Source organism: Hemitrygon akajei, chromosome 23, assembly GCF_048418815.1.
Source record: "Hemitrygon akajei chromosome 23, sHemAka1.3, whole genome shotgun sequence".
Classification (NCBI taxonomy): domain Eukaryota; kingdom Metazoa; phylum Chordata; class Chondrichthyes; order Myliobatiformes; family Dasyatidae; genus Hemitrygon; species Hemitrygon akajei.
Window position 1 is genome coordinate 53995469 of NC_133146.1, and position 26824 is coordinate 54022292.

Consider the following 26824-nt stretch of genomic DNA (forward strand, 5'->3'; position numbering starts at 1 on the left):
TAAGACCATAAGGCCATTAGACATAGAAGTAGAATTAGGCCACTCGATCCATCAAGTTCTATGATTCCATCAAGGCTGATTTATTATTCCTCTCAAATGGATTCTCCTGTCTTCTACCCATAATCTTTGATGACATTATGATTCAAGAACCTATCAACCTCCATTTTAAATAAACCCAATAACTCGGCCTCCACTGCCATCTGTGGCAATGAATTCTACAGGTTCACCACCCTCTGGCTAAAGAAATCCTTCCTCATCCCTGATCTAAAGGGACATCATTTTATTCTGAGACTGTGCCCTCTAGTCCTTGGCACCCCCATTATTGGAAAAGGTCATCTCCAAGGCCACCCCATTGCTTAAAGCTCTTAAATAACAGCTGCATCAAATATTTCAAGGTACTTTGAATACCAGATTCCCAACTGTAACAACATTATTTTAGTTTGAATACAAATGTATAAAGGTATAAAAACATTTATAAGAACAGTTATATCATTTAGCATGGCTTTGACACATAATTGTACTCCGTGAACATGATTGTTCCTGGCAAATTTTTCTCCAGAAGTGGTTTGTCATTGCCTTCTTTTGGGCAGTGTCTTTACAAGACAGGCAACCCCAACATTATCGATACTCCTCAGAGATTGTCTGCCTGGTATCAGTGGTTGCATAACCAGGACTTGTGATATGCACTAGATGCTCATCCCATCCACCACCTGCTGTCATGGCTTCACATGACCCTGATTGGGGGAGGGGGGTAAGAAGGTGTTACATCTTGCTCAAAGGTGACCTTCAGCCTAGCGGAGGGAAGGAGTGCCTTATACTTCCTTTGGTAGAGACGTATCTCCACTCCACAACCAGATTAATAGTGATGTTTAGGTGAGAATGACTGCTTTAATAAAGCAGTTTCCATCTTTCCATCTGTTTTTTTTTGTGACATTCGATCAATCCGGTAGAAGTGGCATTTATTGGTTTAGTTGTTCAGGTTGCTGTAGTAATGTTTCATTGATGTATTATCATAGGGGATTGTCCCAGACAAAGTCCAAATTCCAGACTTGATGTCCACAGTCCCTGCCTACCTCTATTACTTTACAGATTTAGAGAGCTGAAAGGGTAGGCCGTCTGTATCAAACAGGCATCCAGTACACCAAAGTAGGCTATTCTTCAACAGTTTTTCAATATTTGATAGAGGCATTTAAATATTATTCAAATACATTCAATTAATAAATTAATTTTATTTGTTTTAGGAATAAACAAATTTAACAGGTTTAAACTGCAATAAATAATTAAAAGCATTAAAAAGTACCTAGCTCCATTCACATTCTTTAAAAGATCAAATACTCCAACCCTCTGTGACACTATGCTGAGGACTTGAGTGCCAAGTGCACACTGGAGCTTCACCACTAGATCCTATAGTTTGCTCAGGGATGGAATGAACAAGCCTCCAGCTCACCTCTGATATATAAATTTGACTGAATATGTATAAATTTCAATATTCATTGAGCAGCAAATGATTAACAGCCAGCCAGACTTCTCTTATCAATCAGTCAGTTATTAATCAGCACAGTTCAATCCTCATATGGAACAGAAATCTGTCAGTTTTCCGTTTTCATTCCATATTCCACTTTAAGGAACATCAGGAAAGGAACAAGAGTAGGCTAATTGGTCTTTTGATGCTGCTCTACTATGCCAGTCTCCAAGTACTCTTCCCACACTATCTCTGAATCTTTTGATCATCTTTAGTTACCATTGGCAAATGGAGCTCTGAATGACTTTTTCTGTGGCTCAGAAGCTCTGCACAGTAGACTATCTGAAGAACTGTTGTTTCACAGATTGCAGGTTTAACAGGATCCCGGGGAGTTTGCTAAAATTAGCTTGTCTAAAATTTAGAAGGTTAATCACTTTTTCATGCTTGAGGAGCACAGTCTATTGAGTTTATCTAGTTTCACTGCCGATTTAAAACACAAAGTGTGAATGAGTAAGGTTCAAGTCCTGGAATACTTGAATTCAGACCCTTTCTAAAATCATTAGAAATGGGTAAAAGAGGCTGAATCAACATTTTTATTACTCTGACATACAAAATGAATGCTAGAGGAATTCAGTAGGTCGGGCAGCATCTATGGAAAGGAATAAACAGTCAAAGTTTTGGGCCATCAGGATTGGAAAAAAAAGAAAAGTCAGATAAGAAGATGGGGGAGGGGAGGAACAAGTACAAGGTGGTAGGTGATAGGTGAAACCATGGGGGGGGGGTTAAAGTAAAGAGTTGGGAAGTTGATTGGTAAAAGAGATAAAGGCTAGAGAAGGTGGAATCTGATAGGAGAGGACAGAAGACCATGGAAGAAAGGGAAGGAGGAGGAACACAAGAGGGGAGTGATGGGTGGGTAAGGAAAAAGGCGAGAGAGGAACGGGGAATGGTGGGGGGCAATTATGAGAAATTAATGATTAATGTTCATTCCATCAGGTTGAAGGCTACTCAGGCGGAATATAAAGAATATAATTGCCCATAGAAGATGAGGGTGGTGGTTGAAGAGATTTATTCCAGCTGGAGGTCTGTCAGTGGTGTTCCTGTACTGTACAGTTCTATGTTCTATAGCTAAACACAATTATCATTCAGGTGATAGTTTCAGTCTTCCAGTTCAATGGGCATATTGCTGCATTATTTTTGTATGGGTCAGTGCACTGCTGTTATCTTTGAGTACCTTGAGTTTTATCATGGATATAACCTGATGAATCACCAAACCTATTTATAAATTCCCCTGGAGGAATACCGGTACTTCCCTGCCTTGATCTGATTTCTCAGATTATTTTAAGTTACAGGGTATTTCCTGCCATTCGACTCAGAATATAACAAAGGAATTTGTAACAAAATGAACTTCCTCAATTGCCAAGAGAAATCCGATTCAATCCACTTCCAGCACCTGTGAGGAATAATACACTCCTTCCACATGTATTAGATTAACAAGTAGGAAAACGAATGTTGTTCTATTAAACATTGTTTGTATGGAGATGTGAGTTGCAACCCATTGTGTTTTGTTCCATATCCTGTTCTTGATTCTAGCCAGTCAGCCAAGAAAGATCACTGGGATTCTGCTCAATCAGATTTGACCCTGGACAGTAGATTTCAAATGTTGCTCCCTCTGTATGAAGTAGGCAAACTCTCAGCATTTGTTTTATTAACAGCTTGCTTTGCTTGGATCAGTGATATAAAGGTATCAACGTGTGCATTAGGATCTGGCTTATCGGGTGCACTCTATGAATAAGAATGATAAAAGCCCAATTCAGCATTTAACTGTAATATCATTTTGGAATTAATACAACAAATGGTAATGTAACTGCAGTATGGTTCTATATATTGTTATGGGTTAACATTCAACTGCGTCACATATAAGAGTTACATTTTGCAATGAAAACAGCCACTAAATAAGATCCAAGTGTGTGGACAAGCACAAGTTTAACATGCACAAGCACTAAAGGTAACAGGCATGCAGAATGGACATCACTTGTCCAATAGGCACTGCTGCTATCCGAATGAACTGCATATCCTCTACAAGGAAACCACCTGGGTCACACATAGGAAGCAGGCCCTGATTGAAAGAAATGTGTGTGATTTCAGAGGAACATATATTATCCTCATTTTTAATGAGAATTCCTTCACATCATCACTTATTGGCTTAGTTGCAAGGATAGAACACATTGCTAGATGTTACTCAGGAGAGGCCATTTAAATTTTTTTTGGGATTCATAAAATGTCAAAACACCAGGACGTCATTTCATTGATCAAGAAATATCTCTTTTGGATCCAACTTCCAATTAATTTCAATACAAACTCTGCGCACCACCACATTCCGAGGCTGAGGCATGACAGTTATCTGGAAATTACCAAAGACTTACTTACTCTGAAAAACTGCAGTAAAGATCCATAACACACAAGATTCTGCAGAGCAACACACACAAAACTCTGGGGGATCTCAGCAGGTCAGACAGCATCTATAGAAATGAATTAAACAGTCTACGCTTTGGGGTATGACTCTTTCTCAGGACTGGAAAGGAAGGGGGGAGACCCCATAATAAAAAGGTGAAAGGAGAGGAAGGAGGACTAGCTAGAAGGTGAGAGGTGAAACCAGGTGTGTGGGAAAGGTAAAGGGCTGGAGAAGAAGGAATCTGATATGAGAGCAGAGTGGACCGTAGGAGAAAGGGAAGAAGGAAGGGCACCAGAGGGAGAAAAGATAAGAGGCCAGAGTGGAGAACAGAAGAAGAGGGAAGGAGGAGGGAAAAAATAAAAAGATCTGTATTTATGTTACTGATACAGGCACAAGCTTGTTCAAAGAGAGCAAAGATCAGTCCCCATCAGTACTAGAACAAACTGTCACAGATTCTCATTTTAGCATATGTTTCAAGCTTGACTTAATTTCTAGATTTCACTCAATTGTTCCATAATAATGCCACAGTAATTTTAAATCCCTAGTAAGTCTTTAAATACGACAATAACTGCCTAAGTAAACTTACAGTCCACAGTAGAACTCATCCAAATCTTATTTTCATTTCAATTAAAATCAGGTGCTTTTCTTTCACAGATGGCCAATTCACTATGCCACCAGTAAAATAGCCAAGTTTATAACATTAATTAGAATGGTGGGAAGAGAGAGTGTTGGGTGAAAGTAGAACTACTTGTGACACATGGCTCATTATACTAAAAAAGATAAGATAGGCCTCAAATGATCAAATGTCCTTACTCGTTCCATTGCACATGTCAGGTTGATAGGGCGGGGTCAATGGAGAAAAAAGTAAGGAACAAAGGACTGAGGCATTGCTGAGTTGAGGACTGCAGTAATCAAGACCTACATATTGGTCTGTACATTAAGGAGGCAGGGGCTGGGGTAGGGTTATCAATTAACTTGGAGTTACGTGTCAGTACCAACTTGAAAAGCATTGGTCAATCTGTAGCAGATCAATCATGGTGGAGGAGGAATAGTAGTCAGGGCTATACTGGGATTGGCTGGTGTTCCAAGGAGCAGGTTGAAGATTGATGGGAGGGAGGGCTGGGATCACAAATAATTGTACGTGGGAGTCTGAGGTTCAGAGAGTGAGCTGCCATGAAAGGTATTCAACATAAAGATTCCTGAAAGATGGTTTTTCATCTTCACACTCTATTGCTTGGACACAATACACTTTAACTAATGATGAAGCAAGCATCAGAAACTTAGGAATGAATAGTTCACTTCTGCATAAACTCCAAGCAGAACTTGGAAGAAACTCCATGGACTATCATACCCAGAATATGTCCAAGGGTCTTCTATATAATTGTTTGCTTTATGGGAATTTGATTAAGTAACACAAAATTGCACAAAGCAGGCTAATTTCTGGAAATTATTCCAAATACAGATGGATAATCTTATAAAGTAACTGTCCATTTTTAAAATTACAAAAAAAATTAAGACAATAAGACATAGAAGCAGAATTAGGCCACTCGGCCCATTAAATCTGTTCTGTCATTTGAGCCTGGCTGATATACCGTATTTCCCCTCTCAAACCCATTATCCTGCCTTCTCCCCATAACCTTTGATGCCCTTATTAATTAGGAAACTTTGGCATCTCTTTGACCAACAGAAGAGAATGGGGTTTGAATATTATTACATAAATTTGGCACCAAGCTCACAGTCTCAACAGCAATCTATAATGGAGGGTTTTGACCTGAAATGTTGACAATTTCACGGATGCCGTCGTAATTAATATGGGCTATAAAGCTTCAAACCTCCCCAAAAATTCTTGTGCATTTCTAATCTAACTGATAGCTGGATTTGCCCTTAGGGCGACTGAATGTCAGAGTTGATTTTGTATAAATATTGCCATGTATTGTGTGAAAATAAGATTGATTGCTCTAAAAATAGTCATCTAGAGCTCATATAACAAAAAAACAACTCAAGTCTCATATTTCCAGTTGATGATATCTGAACTGCTCAGACAGCTTTCTAAACAATGTTTCCATCAACATTACTGTGTACAAAATAGTCCCAGAAAATTAATATTGTTGATGTACAGTAAGTACTGTGCAAAAGTCCTAGACAAATACAGTGCCTGTAAAAAGTATTCACCCCACTCCCCACCTTGGAAATTTTCATGTTTTATTGTTTTACAACATTGAATCACAGAGGATTTAATTTGGTAAGGAAACATGAATGTCATTGAATGGAAGACAAAAAGTAATGATACAACCCAGTCCATTATGGGTGAAGCCCTCCCCACCACTGAGCACATCTACATGAAACATTGTCGCAGGAAAGCAGCATCCATCATCAGAGATCCCCCACCTTCAAAGACATGCTTTCTACTTGCTGCTGCCATCAGGAAGAAGGTACAGGAGCCTCAGAACAGGTTCAGGAACAATTATTACCCCTCAAGATAAGGCTCTTGAACCAAAGAGGATAACTTCACTCAACTTCATTTGTCTCATCATTGAAATGTTCCCACAACCTATGGACTCATTTTCAAGGACTCTTCATCTCATATGATTGATATTTATTGCTTATTTATTTATATTATTTATTTTGCTTTGTATTTGAACAGTTTGTTGTCTTTTGCACACTGGTTGAATGATCAAGTTGGTGAAGATTTTCATTGATTCTATTATAGTTATTATTCTATTATGAACTTATTGTATATGCCCACAAGAAAATGAAACTCAGGGTTGTATATGGTTACATATATGCACTTCGATAATAAATTTACTTTCAACTCTATTTTGAGGCTGTGCCCTCTGATCCTAGACTCACCCATTATAGGAAACATCCTCTCCACATCCGCTCACTTTAGGCCTTTCTCTATTCAACGAGGTACCCCCTTATTGTTCTAAACTCCAGCAAGTACAGGACCAGTGTCATCAATTACACATACATTAACCCTTTCATTCCTGGAATCACTCTTGCAAACCTCTTCTGGATCCTCTCCAAAGCCAGCACATCTTTTATTAGATGAGGGGTCAAAAACACTCACAATACTCCAAGTGCTGTCTGACCAATGCCTTATAAATCCTCAGCATTATACCATTGCTCTTATATTCTTGTTCTCTCGAAATGAATGCTAACACTGCATTTGCCATCCTCGCCACCAAATCAACCTGCAAGTTAACCTTTAGGGAATCCTGCTCAAGGATTCACTCCCAAGTCCCTCTGCACCCATGACCGTTGAATTTTCTCCCCATTTAAGAAATAATCTATGCCTTTATTCTTTCTACCAAAGTGAATGACCATATGCGTCCCTGCATTATATTCTATCTGCCACTTCTTTGCCCAGTCTCCCAATCTGTCTAAGTCATTCTGCTGACTACTGTCGTGGTTTCTCGTGCCCCACAAATGACCAGGAGACGCAGAAGATTCTTCAAGAAGTATTAAACTTTAATTTGCAAATCAAAGCTGAGACAGTCATTGAGCTAGTCGCTGATTGCCCACCGATCCCGAACACAGCATTCTTTATAGCAATCTCCTGGTCCAGTTGCATTAGCATATGCAATCGGTCTATAGTTGCATATCACATGTACATCCTGCCACTATTGTTTCTACCCATTGACTTAATCATGTTCTAATCTACATCTCTTAGCTACCTCTCATTAACACACCATTGTCTTCTACATTCTTAAGATTTCGTGACTTAATCATGTTCTAATCTACATCTCTTAGCTACCTCTCATTAACACACCATTGTCTTCTACATTCTTAGGATTTCATTCTCCTACTAAATTGGGAACATGCATAGCAAATAGCAAGTTTCAAAACTGACTACATAGTTTTGGTTACACAGCAAATTTTATACTTTTATACTCCAATACTACCTGTTTCCTCTACCCATATTCGTATCATGCACAAACTTGGCCATAAAGATATAAATTCTGTTATCCAAATCATTGACATATAACATGAAAAGAAACAGTCCCAACACCGAACCCTGTAGAACACCACTAGACACCAGCAATAAACAGAAAAGGCCCCCTTTATTCCCACTGTTTGTCTTCTGCTAGTCAATCAATCTTCTATCCAAGTTAGTATCTTTCTTGTAATACCATGGGCTCTTGTTAAGCAACTTCATCTGCAGCACCTTGTCAAAGGCCTTTGGAAAATCCAATTAAACAACCTCCACTGACTCTCCGTTGTTTAACCTGTCAATTATTTCCTTGGGGAATTCCAATAGGTTTGTCAGGCAAGATTCCTTCTTAAGGAAACTATACCAACTTTGACCTATTTTATCATGTGCCTCCAAGTACCTCAAAACCTCGTCCTTAATAATGCACTCCAACATCTTCCCAACCACTGAATTTAGGCTAATTGGCCTATAATGTCCATTCTTCTGCCTCCCTCCCTTCTTCAAGAGTGGAGAGACATTGGCAATTTTCCAATCCTCTGGAACCATTCCAGAATCTAGTGATTCTTGAAAGATTACTACTAATGCCTCTACCTGTTTCACCGAAGTGAAGACTATTTGGTCCAGGTGACTTATCAACCTTCATACCTTTCACTTTACCCCCAGTAATAGCAACAGCACTCATTTCTACTCCCTGACATGCCTTTTCTATCTTCTGTTGTAATTGTAGCCAACATCCTGGCTACTGTATATAATACCATCTGGGTGTTTTTATCCTTGTAGTTTCTTAATTCTCCCCACGAGAATTCTGCATCATTTAATCCTACCTCACCTATTTCTAAGGATTTGATTTCTTTTTTTATCAATAGTGCCATCCCAACTTCTCTGCCTATCTGCCTGTCCTTTCGATACAAAGTTCTTTGATGTTAAGCTCCCAACTATGACCTTCTTTCAGCCATGATTCAGTGATGCCCATAACGTTACACCTGCAAGATTAAAGTCTAACTGCACTTCAAGATTACTACTTTTTTCTGTAATCTGTGTGCATTCAAATATAACACCTTCAGGTCTGTATTCAACACTCTTTTCCATTTTGTCCCCATGTTACACTTCACCTTATCCTACCGACTTCAATTTTGCACTATCATCTGCCTGTCCGTCCTCTCAGTCTCATTACACACTGCATCTACCGTAGATTCCGGATTATAAGCCGCTACTTTTTCCCCACATTTTGAACAGCTTTGAACTCTGCGGCCTTTAATCCAGAGCGGCTAATACATGGTTTTTTTTCATGCCGCCTCGTAAACATTTTGCCTCGTAACAGTAGACCAATAAAATTGATGAGTAGTTCACAGAGGTCCAATGAAATTGTACGATAAAATCAAGCACACTTTCACAATTAAATTATTGTAAATCAGTCATTTGTACTCACCCTCATCAACATGGAAAACACTCGAAGAAAAGCATTGTGCTGCCTTTATGGCAGTTACTTAGTTTATAATATTTTCGCTTAGTAATTCATTTGTTAGTTAAAGTTAGAAGTGTTTTAACTATATTTGTTTTCTGTACTACATCCCGGGATGCTATGACGTCATACCCGGTTTCGCCGCGTCTTGTGGGATATATACGGGAAGGTGGGGGCATTACGCGAGCGCGTCAGACCCGAGCGCGTCAGACCCGAGTGCATCAGACCCGATTAGACCCGATCGCGTTACGCGAGCGCGTCAGACCCGAGCGCGTCAGACCCGAGCGCATCAGACCCGATTAGACCCGATCGCGTTACGCGAGCGCGTCAGACCCGAGCGCGTCAGACCTGAGCGCATCAGACCGATTAGACCCGATTGCGTTACGCGAGCGCATCAGACCCGAGCGAAAACGCTGCTTTTAAGTTAAAGGCGATCAATAACTTTTCCTGGTAGGCTGCAGTATATATATTTTTACCAGTCGCTAGGAGATATTGGAATGTTGTTCGTGCTATTCAGTAAAAAAGTATATGCAACGTAATTTGTGTTACCGATACGTATGTATATTTAAAAGTAGCGGTGCGGCCTAAAATCCGGTGCGGCCTTTACAATTAAAAAATTGATTTTATTTCTAAAATTAGAGCCAGCGGCTTTTAATCAGGTGCGCTCTGTAGTCCGGAATCTATGGTACTTGTATATCAATTGACCCATCTTCAGCCCTATCACTCCAGTTCCCATCCCCCAGCCAAATTAGATTAAACTCTCAATTTCTGTAGCAAACCTGCCCACAAATATATTGATCACCCTCAGGTTCAGGTCTTACCTTTGCCAGAAGAAATCCCAAAGATCCAGGAATTTGAAACTTTGCCCCCTGCACCAGTTCCTCAGCCAAATCATCCTATTCTAACTCCCACTGGTCCTACAATAATAAACAAAGGTTATACAGAGCAAGAGAGGGAGAGAGAGGAGTGAAGACTTCCAAAGGAAGACCACATCCATCAGGAATGTTTACAAAAATCTCCTCTATGAAAGCAAGATTAAAATGTCATGATCTGTGATGGTTATATCCATAACATGGGTCCCAACCCTACCAATGGAGAACCAGAGTTCATGTTTCAGGTCAAAGACCTTTGTTTGCTTGAACTTTTATTGTTATTTAAACCTCAGATGAGATTTTAGTTGAAAAACCTAAATTCCAGGAAAAGTTGGATTTTTTTTTCCAGGAAAGTACACAACTAGTGATTGTCCTGATTGTGTAACTAATGTTTATACCTCTGTTATGATGAAACCAAACCGGATTGCTTCAGAGGGAAAGTATTTCACATATGGCATATCTCCACCATGTTGTAGCTGTAATATGAATGAAAACATTCAGAATTTACAATATGGTCTTTCACAATACCACTACAAATAATTCTTTGATTTCTCTCAAGTATTGTACAGTCATTCCCAACACATTCCCATTCTTCTGACATAAATGATCCAAAAAAATGGTAAAACACAAACTGCAGCTGGACAATTAATGTTACAAATAGTAACATTTGAAAATAATTTGAGATTCAAATAGTCATTTTTATATATTAATCTCCAAAAGCAAACTTATACTTTTGCTCTGTCATAGCTGCTCAATAACCCTAGCCATGGTCGAAAATGTGTTTATGGACTGAATGCCGCAGCTTTATTTCTAAGATTATGTTCTGGTTTACCAATCTGGATGTAGCAGCTTCATGTTATCTAAAACATTCAACTCTTTAACCAATTTTAACACCTTGATTAGATCATCTGTCAACCTTTTCATTGAGGGCCAATTTTATTTATTTAGACTTGCAGTGATTCCCAACCTCAGGCCCACAGACCCCTTGCTTAATGGTATTACAGACAGACAGACAGAACATACTTATTGATCCCGAGGGAAACTGGGTTTCGTTACAGTCGCACCAACCAAGTTGCATATTGATCCATAGCATAAAAAAGGTTGGTAACCCCTGATTTGGAGATACAACGTGAAAAGGCCTTTCGGGTCCTTCGAGCCACACCTCCCAGCAATACCCGATTTAACCCTAATCTAAACATGGCACAATTTACAATGACCAACTAACCCACAAATCAGTATGTCATTGGACTGTGGGATGTAACCAAGGGATCAGGAGAAAACCAATGCATTCCAAGGGGAGATCGTACAAGCTTCTTACAGATGACATCAGAATTGAACTCCGACGCCTTGACGTGTAATAGCTATAGAATGATATTTCAATTCATACTCCAACACATTTTTATTTCATTTTGCTTAGATATTATCCAGTTCAGTAGGTTCCTAATGTTTTCATAGCTGGGGTGGTAGTGGGGATAAGCTCCCACTACCTATAAAGTGCTCCTAATGGTGTGTATCTCTAACAGCCTCAGACAACCAAGTCCAACTCTTGGCCTTCTTGTGTGGCTTAGCTACTGGGCCTGGCAGACTGTTTCTACTGACAAGAGAAGGGGCAAAGATGGACCAAAACCAGTTGCTTCGGGCCGGTGAGGCAGCCCACCTAGGAGAAGGAAAACTCTGATTTTAAACCTCCGCTGCCTTGCGGCCATACCCACCCATGGGAAAGGCTTCAGGAGTAAACCCTGAGGAAGAAATCCAGAGCTGGAGTCCCTAAGGCAGTTTGATGTTGTTTACAGCTTCACTCTGGCAACCTCTGTAACGACACTGGTGCCAAGCTGTATTGGCGTTTGCCCTTCCCTTGGACTACATCAGTGACGTGGAGTGGGCGGGGACCCGTGGCATGGGCAACAGCCAGTTATTCAAATCTTCCCACCCAGGCTTGCACCTTGTAGAGGACACAGTCCACCAGAGGTGCAAACCCATGATCCCCTGGGATCAATGGCTGCCTACTAGATTCATAAATTTTCCATTGAACTCTGTAAGTTCCAAGAAAGCAGGGGAAAGAGAACAAGGTGAGTTTCATCTATTGGTGGGTGGCATGGTAGTGTTGCAGTTAATGCAATTGCTTTACTGCATCAGCAATTAGGGTTTAATTCCTACCGCTGGCTGTGAGGAGTTTGTTCTCCCTGTGGCCACATGGGTTTTCCCTGGGTGCTCCGGTTTCCTCCCACTTTCCACAAGACGTATGATTGGGTTAATCAGTTGTGAGCATGCTATGTCGGCATGGTGACACTTGCAGGCTGTTCACAAATAATGAAGCAAATGATGTATTTCACTGTATGCTTTGGTGTACATGTGACAAATAAAGCTAATTTTTATCTTTTTGATCAAAGGAGTGTGGAAACAAGGACCTGGTCACTATAAAAGTGGTAGAGTCCTGATTCAGAAGGAGCATGGGAACAGTTGATCCTGCTGTGCTTGAGAAAGCCAAGGAACCAGGTCCTCATTTTGTTATAGGGAGCTCCATGTGAAACAGATATCAAACTCAGAATTCCCAAACAATTTGATAGCAGTTTATTGAGAGTTTTTCCAGGACTCAATCTGCTGTCTAACAGTAAACACAATATCTCAGAGAAGAACTGATCAAGGCATTGAACTAATAAAACAAGGTAACTTTTGATTTCTAAGAGACTGAAAGCCAATCTTTTATTCATCTTTTTGATTACATTTTTTTCTATTTCGCACTAGGTTTCTGCAAATTATTTACATAGGCACTTAAATCACCTTGCTTTCTATAGCTCTTAATTTCCTACCTTCAGGACAGATCTACATATATAGTATTTGTGTTCATACTCATGACCAGCCTAAAGCTTTGAACCATGCCTTACTATGATTATTTTTTGATAATCAATATATTGACTCACTGCATAATAGTTGTTGGTGACAACTTGCAACAAAATGGTCTGTGGCAACAAATCCATCTGCTGTAGTTCCTTAATCTGCTGAGCTGATGAAGAAGGAGCAGAGCAAATATTAATAACCAAGCTCCTATTAATGCTGAGTCAAAACACTTTACTAGCTCTGAATATGAATAATTTCCTTAGATAAAATTCCTGTGCTATGAAGGTGCATTGCAGTTAGGTGGCATGACAGTGGTCATACCTGAAGAGTCAGTCACAAAATATGCCGGTGTCATGCTTCTGTGTGGAGTTTGCACATTCACTCCCATTTGCCCTGGTTTCTTTCCACATCCCAAAGATATGTTAGTTGTTAGCATCTATGGAAAAGAATAAACAGTTGATGTTTCAGGTCCTAAAGAAGGCTCTCGGCCCAAAACATTGACTGTTTATTCTTTTCCATAGATGCTGCCTGACCTGCTGAGTTCCTCCAGCATTTTGTGTGTGTGATGTTAGCTATTAGGTTTATTTGCTAGTGTAACTTGTCCCAAGTGCAGAAGGGTGGTGAGTAAAGTGTAAGTGTTATGTATATATGTAAGGGAATATGTTATATTACAGGGATTGATCAAATTGTTTTTGGCTTGAATGGTCTTCTAAGTTACAAGGAAACGTTGAAACACAGGTAGCTATGTCATCAGGCACATTATTTTGTTACCATTTGCAATCACTTTTAATGGAAAAGCACCATTCACTGTCACTGTGTGTAGACAAGTAACGGAATCTGGGGGAATTGTTGGGAATGTGGGGGAAACAGGTTACCAGGAAAATTAGGGAAGGAATGAGACTGTTCTGTGAGCAATACAGTCATAACAAAATATGACTGTTTTGAGAGTACAAAAGTGACAAATTTAATTATCACCTCAAAGAAGGACAAATAAGGCCGAGGAGCACTAAGATACTAAGAAGCATGGAAGTTCATAGGGATGTTACACTGCATGTCTATTTGCCTCTATTACTGAGGTGAAATGGACAAATAGACACAGGATACCAGAGCAGAAGGGTTATGCTGTAACTGTATAAAACATAGGTCACTTTTAGACTACTTCTACAATTCTGGTTACATCATTATGGGGAAAGGAAGACTGCATGAGAGATAATGAATGCAAGAAGATTTATGAGGATATTGCTTAGACTGACAAAATAGCTAAGAGCAGGCATATTCATCCGAAATCGATTTTTTTGAACATGAAAAATTAGAGCGATTTAGGTGTGGAATATAAAATTATAAGAGATGTAGATATAAAGAATCTATGGGGGGTGGAGAGAATGTAGGAGGTTTAGCCATTTAAAGTACAGTTTCTTCTGTAAGCCGTCTCTGTAGCCCAAACACCAAAGGCTTCATTTTACTGAGAGTAGAGAAAAGTTAATCAATAGAACATGAAAGAGCACTTTGAAGACCTCCTTAACCACAACTCTGTCCTTGACCTGAGTGCTCTGGACTCCATCTCACAGTAACCTTTTCTCAGCCACTTTGCTGCCAACTCTGACTAACAAGAAGACAAGAGGTCAAATTCAAACCCAAAAGTAACAAGATCTCAGGAGCAGATGGCATTCCTGCTGAAATCCTAAAATTCCACAATGAAGAACTTCAGTTACAAATCTCATCAACCGCATCAGGAAAAAGGTGGATATCCCAGGGAACCTCAGGGATACAATTGTCATTATAATCTTCAAGAAAGGAGACAAGTCTGACTATGGTAATTACATAGATGCTGTCTACCACAGGAAAAGTTATCATCAACCACTTCCTCCTTGTGGTTGAACAGCTGCTGCCCAAATTGCAATGTGGAATCCATCTATTGAGAAGCACAGTGGGTATAATCGTTACCGTGTGACAACTACAAGAAAATGGAAGCAGCTGCACCAGCCACTATATCTTGCCTTCTTTGACTTCACTAAAGTAATTGACTGCATCAGTTGGGAGGGACTATGACACACCCTCCTCACACTTGGTTTACCACAGCAATTCACCTCCAGCCAACACTTACTCCAAGATGGCACGCAACCCACAATACTCATCAACAGGTCCATAACAAAACGAATCTCAGTGAAGGCTGGTCTCATGCAAGGTTGTGTTCTCAACCTTTCTCCAGTCCTCCACCAAAATGTGCAATTTTAATGTGTACATGCAAACAAAAGGAATCTTGAGGAGGTACAAGCATTCTGCTGTTTGTGTAAGTAACCATTACACTACTTTTCCAGGTTAAACTATTGTTCCATAAGCTTCACCACATTCTAAGCTTAAAAAGTCTCCTTTACTAAAGTCAACTTTTTTTTCACACCAGGTATCTGTATATATCTACACACATATATATAGTAACACATACAAACATTCTGGAGGAACTCAGCAGGTCAGGCAGAATCTATAGAAATGAATAAACAGTCAACGTTTCAGACTGAGACCCTTCATCAGCTCTGAGAAGGAAGGGGGATGGGGAATGAGGCTAGCTGGTAGGTGATGGGTGAAGCCAGGTGGGTGAGAAAGGTCATGGGCTAGAGAAGAAGGAATCTGATAGGAGAGGAGAGTGGACCACAGGAGAAAGGGAAGACTTCCCATTCCCATTCTGACATGTCAGTCCATGGTCTCCTCTTGTGTCAAGATGAGGTCACTCTCAGAGTGGAGTAGCAACACCTTGTATTCTGTCTGGGTAGCCATCAAGTCAAGTCAAGTCAAGTCACTTTTATTGTCATTTTGACCATAACTGCTAGTACAGTACATAATAAAAACGAGACAAGGTTTTGCAGGACCATGGTGTTACATGACACAGTGCAAAAACTAGACTGAACTACGTAAAAAAAGCTACACTAGACTACAGACCTGCACAGGACTGCGTAAAGTGCACAAAAACAGTGCAGGCATTACAATAGATAATAAACAGGACAACAGGGCAAGGTGTCAGTCCAGATGCTGGGTATTGAGGAGTCTGATAGCTTGGGGGAACCTGATGGCATGAATATCAATTTCTCCCTCTGGTAAAAAATGTCCTCCCTCTATTCCCCACTCAGACCTTTCACCTCTTCTCACCTTCCTATCCCTACCCCTGGACCCATCCTTATTCCCTTTCTCATATACGTTGTCATATATATGAATATACTACATATACAGTATACATACAGTAAATAACACATTATATGTCCCAAAGCAAAAAGACACTCAATGCTGAATAATCATCAAAACATTTGAAGGGTTTTGCCGATCACAGCTCAGTGCTAATTCTGCAGTACGTCCATACTATTTCACTTAGATAATGAAATAGTCAGGTATTTGAACTAATTTTGAGAGAAAATAACGCATATATAAGCAAATATTCTAAACAGCCAAGAAACTGAAATGATGTGAGATCGAATGCAAATTGTATCTGCAAAACCTATATTAGATGTTTTAGAAGGAAACAAGGGAGTTCATTGAGGAAACAGATGAAGGTGCCTATAAACAGGACGTTGTGGCTTAAAATATCTATGACAATGAATATTTTACACTACCAGTGGAATAATATTTTATTGTTCCCTGATAAACATTTTAAACTTTTTGGTTATACAACATCAACTTACTTAAAACTCCAGAGCATAATGAAATCCAATACAGTCCACTATGTGGAAACTCAGCGCTTATTAAAGAAAATTAAATTAAAAATATTCAAAATACACACACTCATCATTAAGTATAGGATAATATGAGTAACAAAGTTACTCAGTAAATAAATACATTATCAATTGTATGTTTAGCAGTTACAATTATATTTGCGAAATACAGGACATGTATTAATTAATGGACAGTAACATGATGTGGTGGATGGCAGGGTGGAAATGCATCTCTACCAAAGGAGGTGTAAGGCACTCCTTCAATCCACCAAATTGCAAGTCACCCTTGGGCAAGGTGTACCATCTGCTTAGCCCCCCAGTCAGGGTCATGTGAGGCCAAGGGAGCAGGTGGTAGATGGCCGTATGAGCAGTTGGTGCACATCACAAGTCTGGTTATGCGACTATTGACACCAGGCAGACAATCTCTGAAGGGTACTGATAATGGCTAGGGTCACCCGTCTTGTCAAGATACTGCCCCGAAGAAAGCAATGGCAAACCAAAATTACTTCTGTAGAAAAATTTGCCAAGAACAATTATGATCATGGTTAAGATCGTGATTGTCCATGTCAATATGACACAGCACAGAATGGTGATGATACTGAACATGAAGTAAGAAGAAATAAAATACATTCCAGTTATCTATTTGAGAGGGTATCATTTTTTATTAGCAAATTGGAAGTCTTTTTTTAAACTTTTCTTCTTATTTACGTCACTCTAGCTTAGTTTTATTGAAGCGATTCCAGTGCTATCTGGTCATGCTTCATGGCTGACCCTAGACAATTTAGCAGTTGGTTCAAATTCAGACATTTTAACTGCACCTAATGTTTACATACGTACATACAATTCTGACATTGTATGGATAATGATACGAATCAGGGCAGCACACTAGCATAGCAGCTAGCGTACAGTGCCAGTGATCACTAATCAGGGTCTGATTTCGCCCCCACCCACCGCTGCCTGTAAGGAATTTGTACATTCTCCCTGTGACCGTGTGGGCTTCCTCCCACATTCCAAAGATGTACAGGTTAGAGTTAATAAGTTGTGGGTATACTATTTTGGTGGCATGGCGAGGCACTGGAGACATCATGGTCATCCAGTGCAACCAAGGAGGTCTCCAGTTGTGACGATCACTTGTAACTACTGGAATAAGGCTTCTGAGGTCAAGAGAGTGGAACTGCCACAGTGCAAAGGCTTTTCCACTTCAAAAACTTTCCACACAAGTTGGTCTTGTCATTGTCGAAATCGATGGACAACCTACATTCACACTGCTGTAAACGTGGCAACTGCGGACTGCCCCAACAAAATTTTCACTGGCTTGATTTGACACAAACAGCACATTTCCCGAATACAAGAAAATCTGCAGATGCTGGAAATCCAAGCAACACATACAAAATGCTGGAGGAACTCAGAAGGCCAGGCAGCATCTACAGTAAAGAGCAAACAACACGAGAAGAACAGTCTCAGTGTGAATCATCGGCTGTTTACTCTTTTCTAGCAATGATGCCTGGCCTGCTGATTTCCTCCAGCATTTTGTGTCTGACACGTTTCACTTTAAGTTTCAATGTACATGTGGCAAATAAAGTTAATCTTTCCTTTCTCTAAAAGCAAGGCATGGGTCCTGACACATCCTGACTTTGGTGCTGAAGGCTAATGCTGTGCCTGTTAAGTTGTTCCAATAAACATGCACCATTGACACTTTCCCAGGTTATTCCTCAAGTATATTGATACATAAAGGAAATAGAGTCATCTAGATTGGCCAATTATGGCTTCATTAACCTAACTTCAATCATCATTGAAAGATATGAGTAGTGCTACCAAGAGGCATTGTTTTCTGATGTTTGTTTTGGCTTTTGCCAGGTTCATTTATTTGCATACTTCATTAGAGCTTTGGCCAAAAAAAGACCAAACAACTGAATTCCAAAGGCATTTTGTGCAGTGTGCAGGGAAAGGAAAGCATTTGACTGAATGTAACATCAGGGCTCAGATCAAATTGAAATCATAGCAAATCAGAGGAAGTTTCATTTGCTAGAATTATGCCTGCTATATATGGATTTTGCATAACAAACATCTCAGCTCCAGTAAGTTGCTGCAGGAGTTCTTCCACCCAACCAAATTCACCAGATTTATAGTTGCCTTTTAAATTGGATGTGGATGTTTGCTGATACTTGCAAAGCGTTCTATTCCTTTTTGCAAATCTTCAGATAAATGTCATTTTACAATCATTGTTGAGTCCAAAATCTAGCATTCTCTACCAAATAGCACAATGGAGGTACCTTCACCAGAGGAAGTTTCAACAACTTCCAATGAATTTGGGAAATACAGATAGGGTAGGATCAAATGGGTGAGCCAGTTTCAAAGGCAAGGAACAAATGAGAGGTGGAAGGCTTTTAAGGATGTGATATCAGGAGTCTTGGAGCAGTATGTTCCTGTTAGAGTGAAAGGTAAACCTGGCAAGCTCAGGGAATCTTGCTTGACTAGAGATATGAGTCACTTGTCAATAAAAAGTAGGGTGCATACATTGGGTTTAGGAGGTCAAGACTGAGTGAATCCTTGAATACCACAAAAAAATTAAGAATGCTCTGAACAGGAAAATCAGGCCGCCTCAGAGATCAGCAGTGCCACCCAAGTTTTGAGCTGCAGAAGAAAGGTGGGATTTTTATCAAGTGCTTTCTCTTCAGTGTTTACTGAGGAAAAAGTCATGGCTGATCAAGACATAAGGGAAACAAATGGAGGTGTACTGGAGGACAGTCATCTTACTAGGGAGGTGGTACTTGCAGCCTTGCAGCATATTAAGTTGGATAAATCTCCAGCACTTGACTGAGTGCATGCTATGACTTTCTTGAATGCTAAAGAAGAAGCTGTGGAGGCTCTTGTAGATATATATTCAGTGGCCATTGTATTAGATATGGAAGTGGAACTAGTGTGGTCGTCTTCTGCTGTAGCCCATCCACCTCAAGGTTCGACATGTTGTGCATTCAGAGATGCTCTACTGCACACCACTGTTGGTACACATGGTTATTTGAGTTACTGTCACTTTCCCGTCAGCTTGAACCAGTCTGACTATTTTCTTCTGATTCCTCCTATTAATAAAGTGTTTTTGCCCACAGAACTGCTGGTCACTGGATATTTTTTGTTTTTTATACCATTCTGAAAATTTCAATGACAGTTGTGTGAGAAAATCCCAGAACTTTAGCAGCTTCTGAGATACTCAAACCAACCCATCTGACACCAAAATCATTCCATACTCAGTCATTCTGATCACATTTCTCCCCATTCTGATGTTTAGTCAGAACAACAACTGAACCTCTTGACCATGTCTGTATGCTTTGAGTTGCTGTCACATGACTGATAAGATATTTGTATTAATGAATAGGTGTGCAAGAGTACCAGATAAAGTGGACACTGAGCATACTTTCTTCAACGTCACCCTGTGGTGAAACTTACAAAGACTGGAAGGTGGGGAATGTTGTTTCACTGCTTAAGAAGAACAGCAAGGGTAAGTCAGGGAACTATAGGCTGCTCAATAACGGGGAAGTTACATTAGGGAATTCTGAGGGGAAAAAATCTACCAGCATTTGGATAGACAGGGTCTGATTAGAAGTCAGACAGTCTTTGTGCATGGGAAGTCATGCCTAACAAACTGTTCAGAGTTTTAGAAGAACTAACCAAAACAGTAGGGGATTGGATTTATATTTTTGGACCTTAGCAAGGTTTTCAATAAAGACCTGCATGGTAGGCCAGTCTGGAAGTAAGGTAGATAGGATAGAGATGGAGGAGCTTAGCATGCTAGTCTTCATCGATCAGGGCACTTACTGAGTATAGGAGTTGGGATATTATGTTGCACTTGTACAAGTAATTGGTGAAGCCATACTCAGAAAACTGTGCACAGTTTTGTTCACCTTGTCATAGGAAAGACATGGTTGAACTGGAAAGAATGCAGAAATGATTTACGAGGATGTTGTCAAGACCTGAGTTATAGGAGGACTTTGGCCAGGCTAGGTCTTCATTCCTTAGAATGTAGGAGAATGAGAGGGTGAGCTTATAGAAATGGTTAAAATTATGAGAGGCACAGATACGGTAACACTCTTTTCCCCAAGGCAGGGGAGTCAAAAACTTTTCCCAGGGCGGGGCATAGGCTTAGGTTAGAGATCAATTGCTTAAAAGGGGCTGGAGGTGCAGGGAAGGGGGAAAGGGAAGGTCTATTCACACAAACGGTGGTGAGATATTGGACACCTGCTGGGTAACTGCAGGCCAGTGAACCTTACATCAATGGTAGGGAAAGTATTGAAGAAAATTCGAAGGGATAAACTTTATGTGGAGGCAGATCGGAAGTAGTGGGTGGGTGGGGGGGGGGGGTGTATCCTGCCTCACTAATTGGACTGTATTGTCTGAAGTAATACCTAAGAAAACTGATGAAGACAGGATGGTGGACAAAGGTCTTTACAGACTTTAGTACAGCATTTCACAAATGTAAATGACCAAAAGACCAGCATTAACATGTTGGGTTGAAGAACGCATTTCTATGTTGTACATTTAAATAACTCTGTAAATTGGTCCCAGGTACCTCTACATCAAAGGTTCCTAATCTGGGGTCCAGAGACCCCCTCGGTTAATGGTAGAAGTCCATGGCATTAAAAGGTTGCAAATCCCTGCTCTACGTGTTTCTGACTAGTTTCATTATGTTTCCTGGAACTCTGACAAACTTAATATGCTGGTTTGCAATGATGAGCCAGCAAAATTGTTGTACAATGAAGTCAGAATATTTAAAATAACAAGCATAAAGAAGAACTTGTGTTGAAGCTAAACATGAAACTTGTCTGCTCTTTATTAAACTGCCGTGGAAATAAATTTGCATTCCCATTTATGCTTTTTTTTTGCGGTATCAGTTCTCTTCCTGGTAAGAACTGCTTTGTTCCTGGTGTGGGCTGATATATTTCAATGAAGGAACAATCTATTGATATGTTGTCTGAACGTTCAGAACTTGGTTCTTTACTTAACTTATGGGAGGACTTTCTGCATCAGTCCATCAATATGCTTCTACAAAAAAAATTCCTAACCAAAAATCATTGAAAGAGTTCTGGGATAAGGATATGCTCATCAGAGATATAAGTGACAAGTTAAATAAATAAATATATCTGTATTTAGGCGAATCATCTGCCTCTTATAATAAAAACCATCTTATATTGTTTAGTTTTGCTGTGGCAAAGACCAAAATTATCTTGCATAAGTTTTTTTGATAATTAAAGAAGAGAATCAGAGTGAAGTTGATGGATATGTGAAAGAGAATGGGTTACAGGAAAATTAATAGGAATGTCCTGTGAATCACCATAGACTTAAGGCCAAATGACCTCCTCAGTAGTAAGAAAGATGAGAACATTATGTAACATCATGGATCTACGAACCGCACTAAATGTGCTTGATAACTTATCAGACTCCAGGTAGATGGTATTTCTAATCTGAAAAGCCATCTGGATAAGAGCAAACAAGAAGCATTCTTTATCCTTTCCTGAAGAAGGCTTAAGAGAATTTGCATATGCTAATTTGGGGCCTAATACCTGCTTGTCTCTGTCCCAATACTGGTTGATTCTGAAGTCAGCATTAACACAACTGTGTGAGCAGCCTGAGGAATGTAGGATATGTAAAAAGGAACAGAAATTACCTAAAGTTGGAGCAAGAACGTAGCCAAGTGTTCTAGCACACCCTTATTAAAATAATTGATCACCATCACACACTCTCAGTAGCAGTTGCTCACTTCCTGATTCCAAGTTTAGCAATGTCACTCTCTAGCTGAGTTCCTTTGGTCAAAGGGTGTTGAAACTATGGAATTCATTGCCACTGGTGGCTGTGGAGGCAAAGTAATTTAAAATGGAGGTTGATAGGTTCCTCGTTAGTAAAGGTGCATGATAGGATATATCAGTGGGTGCGTTTGGACACCAGCATTTCACTAAAATTTATATATATGAATGGTAGGTTTTACACCCAAATACGTAGGTTACTGTGTCTGGGGAGAAATCCAAAAATGACAAACTAGAATACTCTTTTAATGTGAGTTATTAGGATTGTAGAGTAGTTAAAGAAAGACCATAGACCACCACAAGTTAATGAACAGACACAAAAACAAGATGAAATGCTGGCCTTTGTTTCAGAGTGTCTAGAATGCCAGGGTGAGAAAAGAAGTTTGGCTAGATCTAATCTGGAAGGCTTTATTAAGTGCGGCGTACTAAAGATGAACAGGACAGTCTGATCAGAATAATAGCCAATTTGTATTCCACTGAAATTAAGGGAAAACAACTTAAAAGTTTTAAAAAATGAGTAGAATCAGTGTAGGCAAATTATCTGGCATGAAAAAGCAGAACAAGCAAAATTAATCTTAAAAACAAGTCCCCAGCAATAGTCAGAATTTATCTCCCTTCAATCTCTTTTTACCCTAACCCTTACCTAGGTCAATCCCATTCAGTGTGGTCCATATTTCTATTCAAGTGGGAAAGATATTCAGCATTTCACATTCACATTTCACCTGCCATACTTCTGTTCTTTTGTAAAACTTACACTCAGTGGCCATTTGATTAGGTACACCTGCTTGTATATGCAAATATCCAATCAGCCAATCATATGGCAGAAACTCAATACATAAAACCATGCAGACATGGTCAAGAAGTTCAGTAGTTGTTCAGACCAAATGTCAGAATGGGGAAGAAATGTGATCCAAGTGACTTCGACTGTGGAATTATTGTTGGTGCCAGACAGGATGATTGGGATAGCTTAGATATTGTTGATCTGCTGGAATTTTCACGCAGTCTCTAGAGTTTACAGAGAATGGCGCTAAAAACAAAAGCATCCAGTGAGCAGCAATTCTATGGGTGAAAGCACCTTATCAATGAGAGAGGTCAGAGGAGAATGGCCACACCCGTTTAAGCTGACAAGAAGGTGACAGTAACTCGAATAACCACACGTTACAACAGTGGTGTGCAGACAGCATCTCTGAATGTACAACATGTGAAACCTAGAATAGGATGGGCTACAGCAGCAGAACATCACACTGGATTCCACTTGTAGCTAATAAAGTGACCACTGTGTAATTGCCTGATACACACAGTGCCTGCAACACCAGACTCTTTTGGTCTAGGTAGTTTAGTGCCACCTGAAAGGCTGATTTAATATTTATTTTTTATCAGAGGTCATTGTATTACATAAATCAAAACAATAAGTAGACTATGACTAATTTTATGTATTTATATATTTGGAGATACAGACCCTTCCAGCCCAACATGCGCACCACCTAGTAACCCCCCCTATACGAACCCTAATCTAATCACAGGACAATTTATAATGACCACGTAATCTACTCACCGGAACGTCTTTGGACTGTGGGAGGAAACTGGAGCACACGGTGGAAATCTACACACTCACTGGATGAATGTACAGAGGATGCTGGAAATGAACTCTGAAGTCTGATGCCCCAAGCTGTAGCAGTGTCGTGCTACCATCACAGGGGTGCTACTGTGGCACCCCTATGATGGTAATCATACCAGTTTATGTTCAAGCCTAGTATTATTTCACTGATGTATAATTGATGGGTAGACTTCAATGGCCAACATCTACAACACCTTCAGGTCAAATGCAAAAAGACAGTAAACCATTAAGGGAAAGACCCTTCACAGTGTTGACGAGCAGATGGATCTTGGGGTCCAAGTTCATAGCTTCCTGAAAGTGGCTCTACAGTTGAGAAGGTTGTTGATAGATAGATAGATAGATATGGCATACTGGTCTTTATTAGTGGAGGCACTGAGTTCAAAAGTTACGAAATTAAGTTGCAGTTTTATCAAACTCCACATCTGGAGTATTGCATGCAGTTCTGGTCACTCTGTTATAGGAAGAATGTCCAGGCTTTGAATAAGTTTATGAGGATGCTGCCTAGATTCGAGGGCATGTGCTGTACTGAGAGACTGGACAGATCTGGGTTGTTTGCTTTGGAGCAGCAGAGGCTGAGGGGAGATTTAAAGAGGTTTATTAGATTGTGGGGGGCATAGACAGAGCAGACAGACAGTACCTTTTTCCCAGGATTGAAATTAGGGTTAGGTGAGAAGGGGCAAGTTTAAAGGAGATGTGAGGAGCAACACAGAGAGTGGTGGACGCCCTAAATGCATTGCCGGGAATGGTGGTAGAGGCAGATACATTAAAGACTTACCAAAGATGTTTAGATTGACACATGAAAGTAAGGAATGGAGGGATATGGACATTGTGTAGGCAGAGGCGATTAGTTCAGTTGGGTATTTAATTACTAATTTAATTAGCTTGGCACATTATGGGCCAATGGGCCTGTTCCTGTGCTGTACTGCTGTATGTTTGATATCCTATGTTCAGTAACAAATATTTCTTAGAAAATTCCTTAGCCTCCAACCTGATGGCATGAACATTGACTTCTCTAACTTCCGTTAATGCCCCTCCTCCCCTTCTTACCCCATCCCTGATATATTTAGGTTTTTTTTGGTTTTCTTTCCCCCTCTTTTTTTTCTTTCTCTCTCTGCCCATCACTCTGCCTGTTCTCCATCTCCCTCTGGTGCTCCCCTCCCCCTTTCTTTCTCCCTAGGCCCCCCCCATCCCATGATCCTTTCCCTTCTCCAGCTCTGTATCCCTTTTGCCAATCACCTGTTTAGCTCTCAGCTTCACCCCACCCCCTCCGGTCTTCTCCTATCATTTCCCATTTCCCCCTCCCCCTCCTACTTTCAAATCTCTTAGTATCCTTCCTTTCAGTTAGTCCTGCCGAAGGGTCTCGGCCCAAAACGTGGACAGCGCTTCTCTCTATAGATGCTGCCTGGCCTGCTGTGTTCCACCAGCATTTTGTGTGTGTTGCTTGAATTTCCAGCATCTGCAGATTTCCTCGTGTATTCCTTAGAAAATATTTACTTAGAGGAAACAGAGAGGCACAGCCGGTACAGCTCAGCTTCAGTTCTGACCCGGTGTTTCTCTCTGTGGTGTCCAAACATTTCCTCTATGTTTTCTTCAAGTGGTCCAGTCTACTCGCACTTCATAAAAGGTGTACAAACTGTAGGTCACTGGTTACCATAAAATGCCTCCTATATGCACGTTGGTGAATGATAAAATCTTAAGCAAAGTTATAAGAATTTCAGGAGAATAAAAAAGTGATTGGTATAATGGTTTAAATAGGTGCCTGATGGGCAACACAGACTAGATGGGCCAAAAGACTAGCTTCTAAGCTATATGACTATGTCATTTTTGCCTTGATTTTTGCTGTGAAATGAATTGTGCAACTCACTTGAGGGTTTTCTCAAAGTAAGGTACATTATGCAGGCTCCATTTTCAGAGCAGACGAATGACCACGACCTTGAGAATATTTATTCGAACTATAAGCAGTGCTAAACTCCTTGCAAAAACATGACAAGATTTACTGATAAAGAGACTGAAATATCATTCTCTGCAGCAAAAAATGATGCCATGTTCAAAGAGAGAAATGTCTCACTCTTCAAGTTGATGACTCACCAGTCAGTGTCTTTTCCTTTTCCACTGCAGTTTCAACATGACTTTAATGGCTCATGATATTTTAATGAATGAGAATTTATGTCTGCACTGTACAAAGAACAAAACTCAAAGTTGTTCCATGTGTTTCATTAATTAACAAAAAGCTACTACAATTTAGCATGTAGATTGCAGAAATATGAAAAAATAGATTGAGGTACATTAATTATTTATCAAATTATCAATGCAATGTGTAAGTGAGCACAAGGTCAGGACATTATCTACTATGCTTCACTTAGCAAATACTTTCATTTGTGTGTCATGAAATTCTGATAAGTTGGGCTCATGAACATTAAAATGGAAAGTGAAAGAAAAAAAACACAGATGAGGTTAATGTCCTTCTGGATATCCTTTGCAACACACACAAGTGCTGGAGGAACTCAGCAGGTCATATTATGACCTGTTTTGTTATGACTATATTGCTCACAAAGCAGTCCAATTCCCTCCCTAAATTTCCTGGTAACCTGTTTCCCCCACATTTCCAACAACTCCGCCAGATTCGGCCACTTGTCACACACAGTGACAGTGAATGGTGCTTTTCCATTAAAAGTGATTGCAAGTAGTTGCAA

General features: G+C 40.1%; 1 protein-coding gene across 1 annotated transcript in view; it reads right to left on the minus strand.

Moving 5' to 3' along the window:
- The window catches only part of btbd16 (BTB (POZ) domain containing 16), a 121479-nt gene that overhangs the window by 24609 nt on the left and 70046 nt on the right, over positions 1 to 26824 (minus strand). Inside the window, exons 13-14 of the mRNA XM_073026777.1 lie at positions 13104 to 13186; positions 10581 to 10658 (exon numbers count right to left, since the gene is read on the minus strand). Of these exons, the coding sequence (XP_072882878.1) occupies positions 10581 to 10658; positions 13104 to 13186 (161 nt within the window). The remainder of the gene's footprint in view (positions 1 to 10580; positions 10659 to 13103; positions 13187 to 26824) is intronic.